At 36.7% G+C, this 12513-nt stretch overlaps 1 protein-coding gene across 1 annotated transcript; it reads right to left on the bottom strand.

The window, feature by feature from the left end:
- Window positions 1–9206: 9206 nt before the first annotated feature.
- On the bottom strand, window positions 9207–11493 carry LOC149831860 (uncharacterized). The gene has a single exon (XM_090012259.1). The coding sequence runs from the start codon at window positions 11276–11278 to the stop codon at window positions 9392–9394; it is 1887 nt and encodes a 628-aa protein (XP_089868385.1). The 5' UTR covers window positions 11279–11493; the 3' UTR covers window positions 9207–9391.
- Between the last annotated feature and the right edge of the window lie 1020 nt (window positions 11494–12513).

The raw sequence follows: 12513 nt of genomic DNA, 5'->3' as shown, positions 1-12513 counted from the left end.
AGCCCCACCCAGGGTTTTTGTTGCTTTAGAGAGGGTTTCTCGTTATTAAAAACAATATATATGTATATAACTTTTACCCTTCTACCCTCAACCCCCGTGGGTATCAAACTCATGATGCCTCTTCAACCTGAGATAGAAAGCCGACCCTCTAACTAACAGTGCAAAGCCCTCTCAGCCGTACTAGTTTTATGTTTTTGGGGGAGCATGCCTACATCCACACACAACATACACTCGCCTCCCCCCTTTACAAATGTCTAGTTTTGGCATGGTAAAAAAGAGAGACCAACGGGGCTCCCCTTGTCTGGTAGGAGCAGCTATTGCACGTAACCTTATGTTGGGACGTTGCAGCTTCAAAACCCAATGGTATAGTTGTATAACTAGTAGGGGTCGAACTAACCCCAACTTGCTTTAAAAAAAAATGTAAAAAAGTGAGGACGACCATTTGGATGGATTTGTCCTATATATAAGAACTGAACATATTAGGCCCCATTTCTCGTTCTGCCCTATAGGTTTTAAGTGTTTTATGATAGATCTCAACCGTTAGATGTATTTAGCATGCTCAATTTAGTGAAAATCAACTCTTGATCATGTTTTTTCGATAAAAAATTTATTTTTTTAAGCCAGAAAAAACTAGTGCCTTCATAGCCATTGATTTTGGATCACCAAAAAAACCTTTATATAGGTCAGATTCTAGTGATCCAAAAGTTGGTTCTCACTAAACAAAACCTATAGATGACATCTACGGTGTTAGACGTGAGCAAAAAAATTAAAACTATGATTTTTGAAGGGGCATAACGAGACCTAACCAAAACATTATATATATATATATAGAGAGAGAGAGAGAGAGAAATCTGGCGAGATCTATGAAAGTATCGCAAGAAATTATCCGAAAGTTAAAAACTGTAACTTCTTGCAATATTTTAATTTCTCATAAGTTTTTGTCAAAAACATAAATATTGCATTTTAAATGTGATGTTTATGTTTTTATCATCTATTTATCATTAAAATATGTGTGGTTTTATTTTTCAATATTTTTATTTATATTTCTTATCAAAAATTACTTGTTTATTTTAAATGTATTTTATTGACAAGATTTTGCTAAAAAACACAAGATTTTCAAAAAAAAAAAAATCTCAAGTGTTTGGCTGCCTATGTTTTGTCATTTTTAAGTGTTGTTAGTATATATATATATAGAGAGAGAGAGAATGGTAGCTACTAATCGCTTTTCTAGCTAACTATCGTGCTAATTGAGCTTTCAAAGAGTTTTTCCCATGTATTACTTAAATCTAACCATACAGATGTGTTCATTACGGTCTATGTACTAGGAAACCATACTTGAATGGTGTTGTTTCGATGAAAAACATGATTTTTTAAGCTTTGAATATTTAGAAAAATCTTAGACCATGGATTTTCTCGTCTGTCGGTACGAGGTTCAACCGTTCCCGACACCTTTACCAGGGATAATTGAACCAATGATCAAAAGTGTGCTTAGTTAAGTTCAACTTATCTGAATTATGCTATTTTTCCTAAATGCACAGATAATCAAGCATGTGGTATGAATTTCAGAAAATGCAGGTTTGAAAACATGATGTTTGTCTTAAAGATTTGAAATACTTGGAAAATTCTTGGAAAATATAACACTTTGAAAATCATAAATCAGGATTGGGAGAGAGTTTCTGAAGAAAAGAAGATCAATTTATGAAGAAATACAAGGGTTTTGTGAAAATCGATTTCTGAGAAATTTCAAATAACTTTGAAAAAAACTTGATTTCTCTGAATTCAGACTTTGAAATTGAAGATATTATGACTTGGAAAATCATGATTTGAAGTTGAAAAATACTTGAAATACCCTTCGAAAGCTTAGAGTTTTGAAAAAATCATTTTCTGAGTAAGACTTAGAAAATTTTGAGAAAATCGATTTCTCTGAATTGGAATTGGAATTGGAAATTGCAAATTGAATGAAATGAATGAATATGGATTTGAAAGACATTGTTTTGAAGAATTGAGAAAATCTTTTTGTATTTTTAAGAAATGCGGTGCATTTTGAAGTTAGCCTAAGAGTGTAGGTTGAACGTGGCTTAAAAGAAGATGGTAAATCTAGATTCCGTTCGTATTCTGACTATGGCCAAAAATACAAACTTGATCGAATTTACCAACTCCTTAGAAGCTAGTGCATGCGTCATTCGTGTATACCATGGTGGATTTGTAAAAATATGCAAGAATTGACATACATCAGATATTGATATTTGCAGAATTAAACTATATGCAATGCTCTCTATTCTAAGCAGAAAATGTAAATCTTATTCCAATATTACATTCAATATTACATTTGAATTGAATAAAAGAGAAATAAAATGAAAAGCTAAGTCCTCCACTTGAATAATCCTGCAAAACTAGAAAATATGTTAGCACAAAAATGTAGGTTTATCTGGATTTATCCAAAAATATTGGGAAATTATCAGATATTATCCAAATATAAACACAGTTCATACTCCCTTGATATGAACATAAATGATGAAATTGAATTGAAAATATGATAATGGGATTTGAAAATTCGAAATTGGGGTCAAAATAACCAAAATGCCCCTGATATCAAGACTATGGCCTTGAAACCAGGGTTTTTTTAGAAAGATATTTTGTAAAATGCAAAATTTGAAGTTCAAATGAGAATAAATAAAACACAAGATGATATGATTGAAAATAGGAAAATCTAAGTTAGGAATTTCAAAATTGAGGTCAAATGACCAAAATGCCCCTGATAGCAAGACTATGGCCTTGAAATTAGAGTTTTCAGAAAAAATATTTCGATAAAAGCTTCGGATTTGGGGTTTGAATGAAATCAAATAAACATAAAATCGGGTATGAAATACCCTAATATGATTAAAAACATACACAAACCCTAAAAACCTGAACTTATACAAAAAAATCAAAAATATCATGAAAATCACGATTTTGTCAGTGTTTCAAGATCCTGCGAGTACCCTGTTTTGCCATTGAACTCATCCAAGCATCAAATGAGATCCAAAATTAATAAAAATCGATACCTGCACTCCTTGTAACCCTAAAATTATTCTAGAAACATAAAGATCAAGTTTCAACATGATTTTAATACGAAAATTGCATGAAAACCCTAAAATTTGCTATTTTTATCCGTAGGCATGTACCTGTTTCAGTGTCAGACCCGAATCAGGGGTCAAATCACCATGGAAATTCATAAAAATTTATAGAGCAATAATAGACAAGAAAAGCAGAGATTCTCCCTTTTACAGATCGAAAAAATCATCTCTGGTTAGGGAGATATCGTTCCGGCAATCTGTACTTGAATATAACGAATATAAAATCGATCGAAACAGGCACTTTCGGTTTCAAATACAGGGAAAAATAACAAAACACATCAAAATTTTTTGAGATTTCAGTAGTGAATAACAGACATGTAGATAATAAACTTCCCTTTTTACAGGTCATGGATCGAATCTCCAGTTAGGGGGATACAATCAACACAAGTTGAATTAGGGTTTTAACAAAGCATAACGAGTTTTAAAAAGTTGACTTAACTTTCTGACAAGGGAAAAATAACAAACAGTGACAGAAAATTATGAAAATTTTACAGTAAATAATCGACTCTAATACGAAGCTACTGCAATTTACGGATCCTGAATCAGATCTCGGATGACAAAAATAACGCAACTGCAAGTTATACTTGAACATGAATAACGATTTTAATCAACAGGAATCACGATTCGACTTTATATTTTTCTAACAGGGTTCCTGAATCCCAAAACCTCTGATTTTTTTACAGGGACTCACTGACATATCCGTGAACTACATATAAAAAAATCAAAAATTTCTAACAGAGTTTCAAATACAAAATAGCATGTTTTCTACAGATCTAAAATAAGAATATACGAAAATCCAATAAAACACTAAAAGAACATGATTTAATAATGGAAAACAATAAAAAATGCCTAAACAACAAAATGAAATTTAATTCAATGCTGAAACATGTAAAACAATCCTTATTATGACAAGAAAATAAAAAAAATACAGGGAATCCATGATAAAAATTGATTTTTTCTTTGAAAAAATGAATTTAGCCCATTTAATGGGTAAATCGCATATTTCGTCGGTTAAGAACATAGAAAATAGTGATATGAACGATTCTAATAGATTAGAATCTCAAAAAATAACAACAAACAGGATTAGATCATCTTCTTGGGTCGACTTTAGGGTTCTTGATGATGAACCATGGTTAAAAACCATGAAAAAGAGGGCGACAAGAAGGAAATACATGTATTTTAATGAAAAATATTAAAAAACTATGTAATAGAGCTAAGGGAATTTACCTTGGGGGTTGCAGCTGCAATGGAGAAGGAGGGGGTGCTGGAGAGGAGAGAGAAGCTCCAAGAATTGAATGGGAGAAGAATAGGGGTTGACCCCCCCTCTTGCCTCTTTAAATAGAAAAAATTAGGTTTTAATTAGGGATTTTTTTAATTCCAAATTTACCCCTCTTAAAACCTATCCAAAGTAATTAGTGAAGGGCGATTTTCCTGAAATTTCCTAACCTATGTGGACTCTAGCTAACCTAACTAGACTCCTAACTAACCTAAAAGACCCCAAATGTGGCGCCACCTAGTGTGGGCCCACATTGGGTTTTTAAAGCTTTATTTTAAAAATTTTAAAAACCAATGGTTTAAAACCTAAATAAAGTGAATTTTCAATATTGTTTTTGACTCTTCTAAACCCCTAACCTAACTAGGACACTGACTAACCCTAGTTTAACCCTGACTTCTGCAAATGTGGCGCCACCCCGAGTGAGCCCCGTTTGATTTTTCAACAAAAACGATTTTAAAACTAAAAAATGAGAGGTTTTTCAAAAGAGATTCAAAAGTGGACTTGAAATTAAAGATTTTGAAATAACACAGAGTTCTGACTGGGCCAGAACTCCTCCAGATATGACGCCAACTGAGTGGGCCCCACATCAGAGTTTTATAAAATTTGAAATAAAGACTGAAAATAGCTTAGAAAAGGGGTTAAAATCAACAAATGAAATTCAAAGGCTTGAAAATAGAGTCCTAAGTGAACTGGAACTCTGGGCTAGAATCCTAAAATTTTAAGACTGAGATTTTAGGATTTTGAAAACCAAATGAAGAAGTTTTTGAAAGATTTCATCAGAATTGGTAAAATAAGTCAGAAAATGCAATCAGGGTTAGAGTCCTAACTCAACCGAAACTCCGAAATAGAGTCATGAATTAATTGGACTCTTCAAAATGACCTAATTTTTGAAAAACAAATGAAAAAGAATGAAAACGAAAGTAAAACAAACTTCAGAATAGACTCCTAACTGGATTAGGACTCTAGGACAGAGTCCTGATCGGACTGAAACTCTAAATTTTTTTTTGTATTTTTTGAAAAACAGATGAAAAAACAGTGAAAATAGTGAAAATAACAAGTATTGAAATCAAACAAAGTTATGATCCAACTAGGACTCTGGGGACAGAGTCCTAATTGAACTAGGACTCTCAGAATTTTAGATTTTCTGAGAAAACAGATGAGAATCTTGAAAACAGGTGAAAATAAGATAAAATTGAAGTTGGTTCAGAGTCCTGGTCTGATTAGGACTCCGAGGAAGAGTCCTAATTCAACTAGAATTCTAAGAAATTTTTGGTTTTCTAGAAAGTAAATGATAAGATTTAAAAAAAAAACTTTTTTAAAATCACTGAAAATGAAGTGAGAAAATAAACTTTGGATAGAGTCCTGATCCGATCAGGACTCTGGGACAGAATCCCAGGATTTTGAAACTCTATGATAAAGATGTAACAATTTTGAAATTTGAAAAGATAAATAAAAAAAATTAGAAGGATTCTCTCAAAATTGAAAACAGGGCCAGAGTCCTGATCCAACTAAGACTCTTCGAACATAGTTCTAGTTCAACTAAAACTTTGAGTTTTTCATTTCTCTTTGAAAGATTTTGAAAGATTTGGTTAAAAATAGGCAGAATAGCAATGAAATATAGAGTCCTAATCTGACTAAACTCTGAAAAAAGAGTCCTGATCCGGTTAAGACTCTAGAATTTTGGCTAAAACGAAAGATTTTGAAAGTCATATGAGAAGGTTTTGAAAACAAGTGAAGAACAAGAGTAAATTGTGAAATCGGGATAGAGTCCTGATTCGATTAGGACTCTAAGAAAGAATCCTGATTCGATTAGGACTCTGAGAAAGAGTCCTAATTCGACTGGAACTCTAGAATTTTGGCCAAAACGAAAGATTTTGAAAGATTTTCTAAAAAATAGGTAAAATGATAGCAAAAAGTAGAGTTTTGATCCAACTGGGACTCTGAAAAAAGAGTCCTGATCCAACTAAGACTCTGAAAAAAGTGTCCTGATTGGATTGGGATTATGAGATTTTGGCCAAAAATGACAAGAATGGGCAAGGGATATGACTATATCTGGTTTAGAATCAAAATAAAGTTTTGAAAAGATTCAAAAAGATGAAAAGACAGAGTCTTGATCCAACTAGGACTCTGAGATTTTTGAGAAATTTTGATAAATAAAAGAATCCAGAAGTGACACCACCTAAATGTGTCTCATCTGAGGATTGAAATCAATTGAAATTGAGTTTAAAACAAATCCAGATTATTTTTCTGAAGAAAACAAGATCCTAGGGGTTAACAATTAGAAAATATTAATGCAAAAACCCAGGTTTCTGAAATTGGTCTTGAAAGACAAGTTTTAAAATCGAATCTAGATTTAATATTTTAAAAACTAGAGTACTGGATCTCGTAATGAGATGCCATGACATGCAATGCGATAAAATGCAATGAAATGATATGCCAAATGCATACAATGATATGCAATGACACATGAAGTGTAAACACTAAATGAGGGTGAAAATTTGAGGTGTTTACACTAGGTTTCTATAAAATCAAGAAAAAATATTCTATCTTTTGAATAGACCTTAAATCATATACCAATCATGTGGCATGACTATGTTGCTTGTGCTGGTTTACTGCCAATGTTCTGTTTAAGATGACTCAAGGCGCACCAAGTGAGGAGTGGCTATTGAGTGCTGACATGTATGTGATGCAACCATGGACTTTTATTTTTCCATCACCTCTCGATCCCTTCTCACCATTATGCCCTTCCTGCTTCCATCAGAGCTCCAAGTTTCCATACAGCTACAACATTCAGTACTATTTACAGTCATAACTGCGTGATTTAACCCTTCTTTTACTTAAATAAGACCGAACAGGTAAAATAAATAATAGTAAATCATTCACCACATTGCTAATATACACATAAACTGCACCCTTTAAAAAGAAAAGAAAAAGCACCCTTTCCTCTTACAACAGTTTGGTCTATACTCTAAATCCAGATATCTTTCATCTGGATGCTCAAAAGAGGGACCTGTGATATCTTCCTTGAGGACCACTTTCACTATTCTAGAAAAGATCAATGTTGAAGCCATACTTCTAACTACCATGTAAGTTTCTTTCTTCTAGCATTTGAAATCATGAGGCAGTATGGCAGAAACAAGTGCAATGGAGAAGAATAGATAACCGTGCTAGGCAAGACAGTAACCACAAAATGGGTGGATCGCAAATAGGTAGTGGAACCATTTCCAGAGCACACAAAACAGAAGTTTGCCTGGCCACTAAAAATTGATAGCTCACATGTATTGAATCAAACACTTCTCTCATGTAAAACGTTTAAATTTTTGGTGCTACTGGTTTGTCACATAGTTCCTCATTTAAGAAGTCATGATAATGATCACTGACATTCACATGTCCATTACCCATGGCCCTTGTAAAAATCTAATGGCCAAGATGAAAAACTGGCCCAACTTTTTTTATAGGCCGACATCAGAGACATTCCTGGCAGCTGCTCTCTAAAAGAAGACAACCAAATGCATAAAGCACAGTTGACATTGACTTTGTCAGTGCTCTGGAAGGTACATGTGTGTGCAATGTCTCCTGTAGAGCAAAACGCAAAAGTAGAGCACCATCTATATATACAGCAGAACCTGTTCTGATTTTATATATTAAAAAGAAGGAACCATACTGGCCTGAAGTTGAAATTGCAAGCTTCTATGTGCATGAATGCACACTGCACACAAACTCACATGGACATATGCATTTCATCCTACGCCAGTTTAGCAAAGAACACATGCTTTCTAGAAACGTTTCTGTGACAAGAACGTGTTAGCAACCGACATAAAACCTGTGTAGCTGTAGCAATTTTGAATTACGCTGAAAACTTTTACCAAAAGTTTCAACCAGACAGGAGAGAAAATTCGATATATTGCTCTTATTTCATTCCAGACTATGATATTCCTAACTTTCCAAACAAACCATACCTACCCAGTAAAGTCAGCTTCCACATTTTCGTTGTATGGCAAGCATGTTTGTTAAAGGAACAAATATAAGAAGAGTGTGAGAAACAACAGATATCAATAATCAAAATACATACAAGATAAAAATCTCTAGATGGTGAATGCAAGAGAAATCCAGAAGCTTATGAAAAGCATCACACACATGCAGCTGTAAACTTCATAACACAATGAAATAGGACTCCTCATTTTTGGAGCATATCATCTGGGAGAGTCTATTGCTGCTGTTCCTATTGTTTAACCAAGGATTCATTTTTGTACTTCAACATTGGTGTAGCATGCAGATGTATATCATGGTCAACAGTTGTAGCTATTCTATTTCTGATCTGTATGCACCAACAGCAGCTATGAGACTCGTCATAATGAAAGTGAATGCAGTTTCTTTCGAAATGCTACTGATGAAACTATCACAGAATTAAAATAGGACCCTATAGTTTTCCTAAAGGAACTAAATATTGATACACAATTCATATCCAGAGATAAATCAGGCAGAAGGGACTCATCAAGTTTTTCTTGCAATAACTGCTAGTAAAGTTTGATTTTCCATGTATCCAGGTCATGAGATTTAAATTTGAAATGATGAGCAACATTACTATTCAAAGATGGAAATACATATCGTGTTTGAATCCAAAATTGGAACCCCATTCTTTGGAACTGAAAATTTTCCTTTGTGAAGTCCATGAAATATCTATAACTGGTATCCCACAAGTATAAAAGGGCATTCTATAGGTATTGATTCTACTTAAGGATGCCCGTCACCCATGTGCTACAGAATATGAATGGCATTGATCAAAGTAAATTTTTTTATCCCGCAGAATTAACTTTCATTCAGCAAAACTAAACAGGTCATCAATCTTTAATGAGGAAAACTTTTCTTCTCTTAACAAGGAAGCACATTTTCCGAAAAACATAACATACAGTAACAATGAAAAGGAAGATGGGAACTTTCATGAAATGCAAGAAATGCAGCAAAACAAAATTTACAATGACTTTTCAACTTAGAGCATTCAATCAATGGCCAAAGCAAGTTCCACGGACAAGGTAGGCTTAGGATTTCCAGTTAAATGGTATAGGAGCACACCTGCAGAAACACTAACATTCAAGCTCTCAACAGCAAGGAAGGACTGGAATTCTACACCTGAACATCTCCCACTTTCACCTTGGGATTCATCCTCATTGCCGTCTGCAGTAAAATTTCCAGGGATCCTTATCAATTGTGTGCAGGACCGCTCTACCAGAGGCCTCAATCCTTTCCCTTCACTACCTAACACTAGAATTGTTGGTCCACCAGCAGGTGGGACCTCATTCAACGGCAAAGCTCTTGAAGAAACTGAACCTCCAAGAACCCGCCATCCATTTTCAGCAGACATTGACAAAAACTGCATCATATTCCGGCAGGACCTCAATTCAATGCATTCGAGCGAGCCAGCACTAGCTTTGCTAACAACCCCACTCAAAGGAGCAGAATTCTTGGCACAGAGCACCACTCCAGCTGCCCCAAAGAAATAGGCAGACCGAATTACGGCACCCAAATTCTGTGGATCGGTAACCTCGTCCAAAGCAACCCAAAGGGGACCCTGTCCTTCCTCGCAGGAAACAGGGTTCAGCTGCCTAATGCTCACCATCTCCAGTGGAGATGCATCAAGAATCAGACCTTGATGAGGTCTATTATCTGCAAGCATATTAAGATCATGCTTTGAAGCTTCCTTTATGGTCAGACCTACCCTCTCTGCAATTTTCATTACCATCCCTACACCTTTCTTGTCCTTCTTTCTATTACTACCACTCAAGTCCAAACCTTCCTGAACATACAGAGTATAAAATTCTCTCCTCCCAATGGTTAATGCAGCGAGAACAGGACCGACCCCGTAAACCACTTCGCCGACCATCTTCGGCAGAGTCGATTCGCTAGCTTCCTTCCACTCCTTCTTGCCCCAATTCTCTTGTCTGTTCCATCTAACAACCTCTGGTCCATCAAACCCATCTCCCGTATCAACAATTCTCTTATACCTGTCCCTAATTCTATTCCATCTCGAATCTCTGGTAGCCTCCTCCTCGTCCTCTTCTTCATTTTCTTCATCAGAATCTTCACCATCTTCCATTTCCTGAATCACACCATCTTTACCCTCAACTGCTGGCTTCCTCGAACCTCTTAGAAAATGATGGTCATTATCTTCACCCTCTGAATCCAAAGTTTGTTTTTTCCTCAAGACCCTACTTGTTATCCTGCCTCTGAGACTCCCCCTACCACCTCCTGGCCTAACTTTCCTAACCATACTATCATCCTTCTCGTCACCACAATCCTCTGAAAAGTAGCCTCTGGCTACATTTTCCCATGCACTAGAACTAGTTTTCATGGTGGGCTTCCTCTCTTGCTCCTCCTCTTCGCTAACAACCCCCACATTCTCATTCACAACACCACCTCTACCTCTTGAAAAGTAGCTGTTGGCAGCATCTTCCCAAGAAAAGCCGCTACTTTCCATTGTGGAACCCCCCTCCCTCTTGGTCCCACCACTCTCCTTCTTCTTCTTCCCTGAAACCCCATACCCACTTCTGCTACTTTTCTCCGCATTCCAACTTCCATTTTCTGAGCTAGATTTCGACAACAAGCCCTTGGCTGCATGTTGGAATGCCCAACGGTTAGTTTTCATGGTTTTCTCTCCCTTTCTTCCTCCTCTCCTGCTGCTGTACTCAGAAATCCAAGAGAGGGGCTTCGTAGGCACCCTTTTCCTCTCCTCCTTCTGGGGTTCCTCGATGAACCCATCAGAGGACTCCCGGATTGTGACGAGATTGGAGGTTTTTGAGGGGTTTAAGCGCGTGGGTAGCCCGGAAACGCGAAGGAAGATCGAAGAACGAGAGTGGGTCTTTATGAAATTGCAGTACGGGAGAGACATCCAATCCTTCCTGAGAAAACCCAGAAAATGGAAACTGAAGAAGTACAAGGGCTAGAAATTACCGGAATTTTGCAGGAAGAGGAAGGTATTGAATGATGAGATCATGAGTCAATCCAGTGCTTTGTGTTTCTAGTACGCCTTCAGCTTTCTTGTGAGCCCTAGTTTTGCGTTTGGATTGTGGATTTTCCGGAACTTACAAAATCCAGAAAAAACATTGGCTGTGCCGCTGTATAGGTGGATTTGCGAAATTTTTGGAACTTCAAAAGCCCAAAGAAAAATTCTAGGATATTTTTTGAGCTTTAATAAAGGCAAGCTGGAGTTAGGCGGACCCCTAACAGAACAACAGCCGCCCCCATGTGGCAGATGAATTCGATCCCGAGCCTTCAGCTTGACACAGGACCCAGCTTACCACATGGGATACCACCTAAGTGGTAGGATCTAAACAAGAGATCTTGGTAAACAAGCAGAATGAGCCAAGTTTGGGCTGTTCAAGCTCAAGTCATTGTGTTTGATTACCTTGGATATATGAGGAGAACCGAGGTTTCGTGGATCTAGGTGTGGAGCCGAAGCCTTGATCCAACCTCCATGCAAGCGACGAACTCCTTTTAAGCCAAAACCCCTGCACAACCACACAGATTTCATGTCCGATGGGAGGGGGAGATCTAAGATCCAAGGTAATCAAACTCACCCTTAGTTTCGCAAAGAACTTGGACCAAATCCAATCAACAATGATCCAGATCCAGCTAAGAATCCTACCGCGCTGCGAGCAACTGGGGCTAAAATTCAAATGGATAAGATCCGGCTAACCAACGAAGAAAACGCTCATCATCATTTTATCAAAAGAACTTGTTTTGTTGCAAGGTGAGGGATGGGAAAGAGAAATCGTATGAAAAGGCTTTTCTAAAAAATCATGTCATGCCGGCATGTCCCACGAAACATACTCTTCCCTATGGAAACAATGGGAGAAGTTGGGCCGCAGCTGCCACCATGGTTTTTCCTTCATCTTGTCTGGATGTTTGTTTCACCGAACCGTGGGGAAGCGAGAGCCCATGCCTGCTGGCTAGACTTTTCATATGAAATAGGTGTTGTTTCCTCTGCAACAAGCGAGTTTATTATTATTTTTTACCAACGGGGACTCCACTTGTTTGGTAGAGCTGTTAGTGCACGTCACCATGTGTTGGGACGTTGCAAGTTCAAAACCCAAACTGGCGGGCATCTACCTAACCCCAGTTTGC

The sequence above is a fragment of the Nuphar pumila genome, chromosome 7 (assembly GCF_984573655.1).
Source record: "Nuphar pumila chromosome 7, dmNupPumi1.hap1.1, whole genome shotgun sequence".
Lineage (NCBI taxonomy): Eukaryota > Viridiplantae > Streptophyta > Magnoliopsida > Nymphaeales > Nymphaeaceae > Nuphar > Nuphar pumila.
The sequence above is the reverse complement of the archived record's forward strand: the minus strand, read 5'-3'. Positions and strand labels throughout refer to the sequence as shown.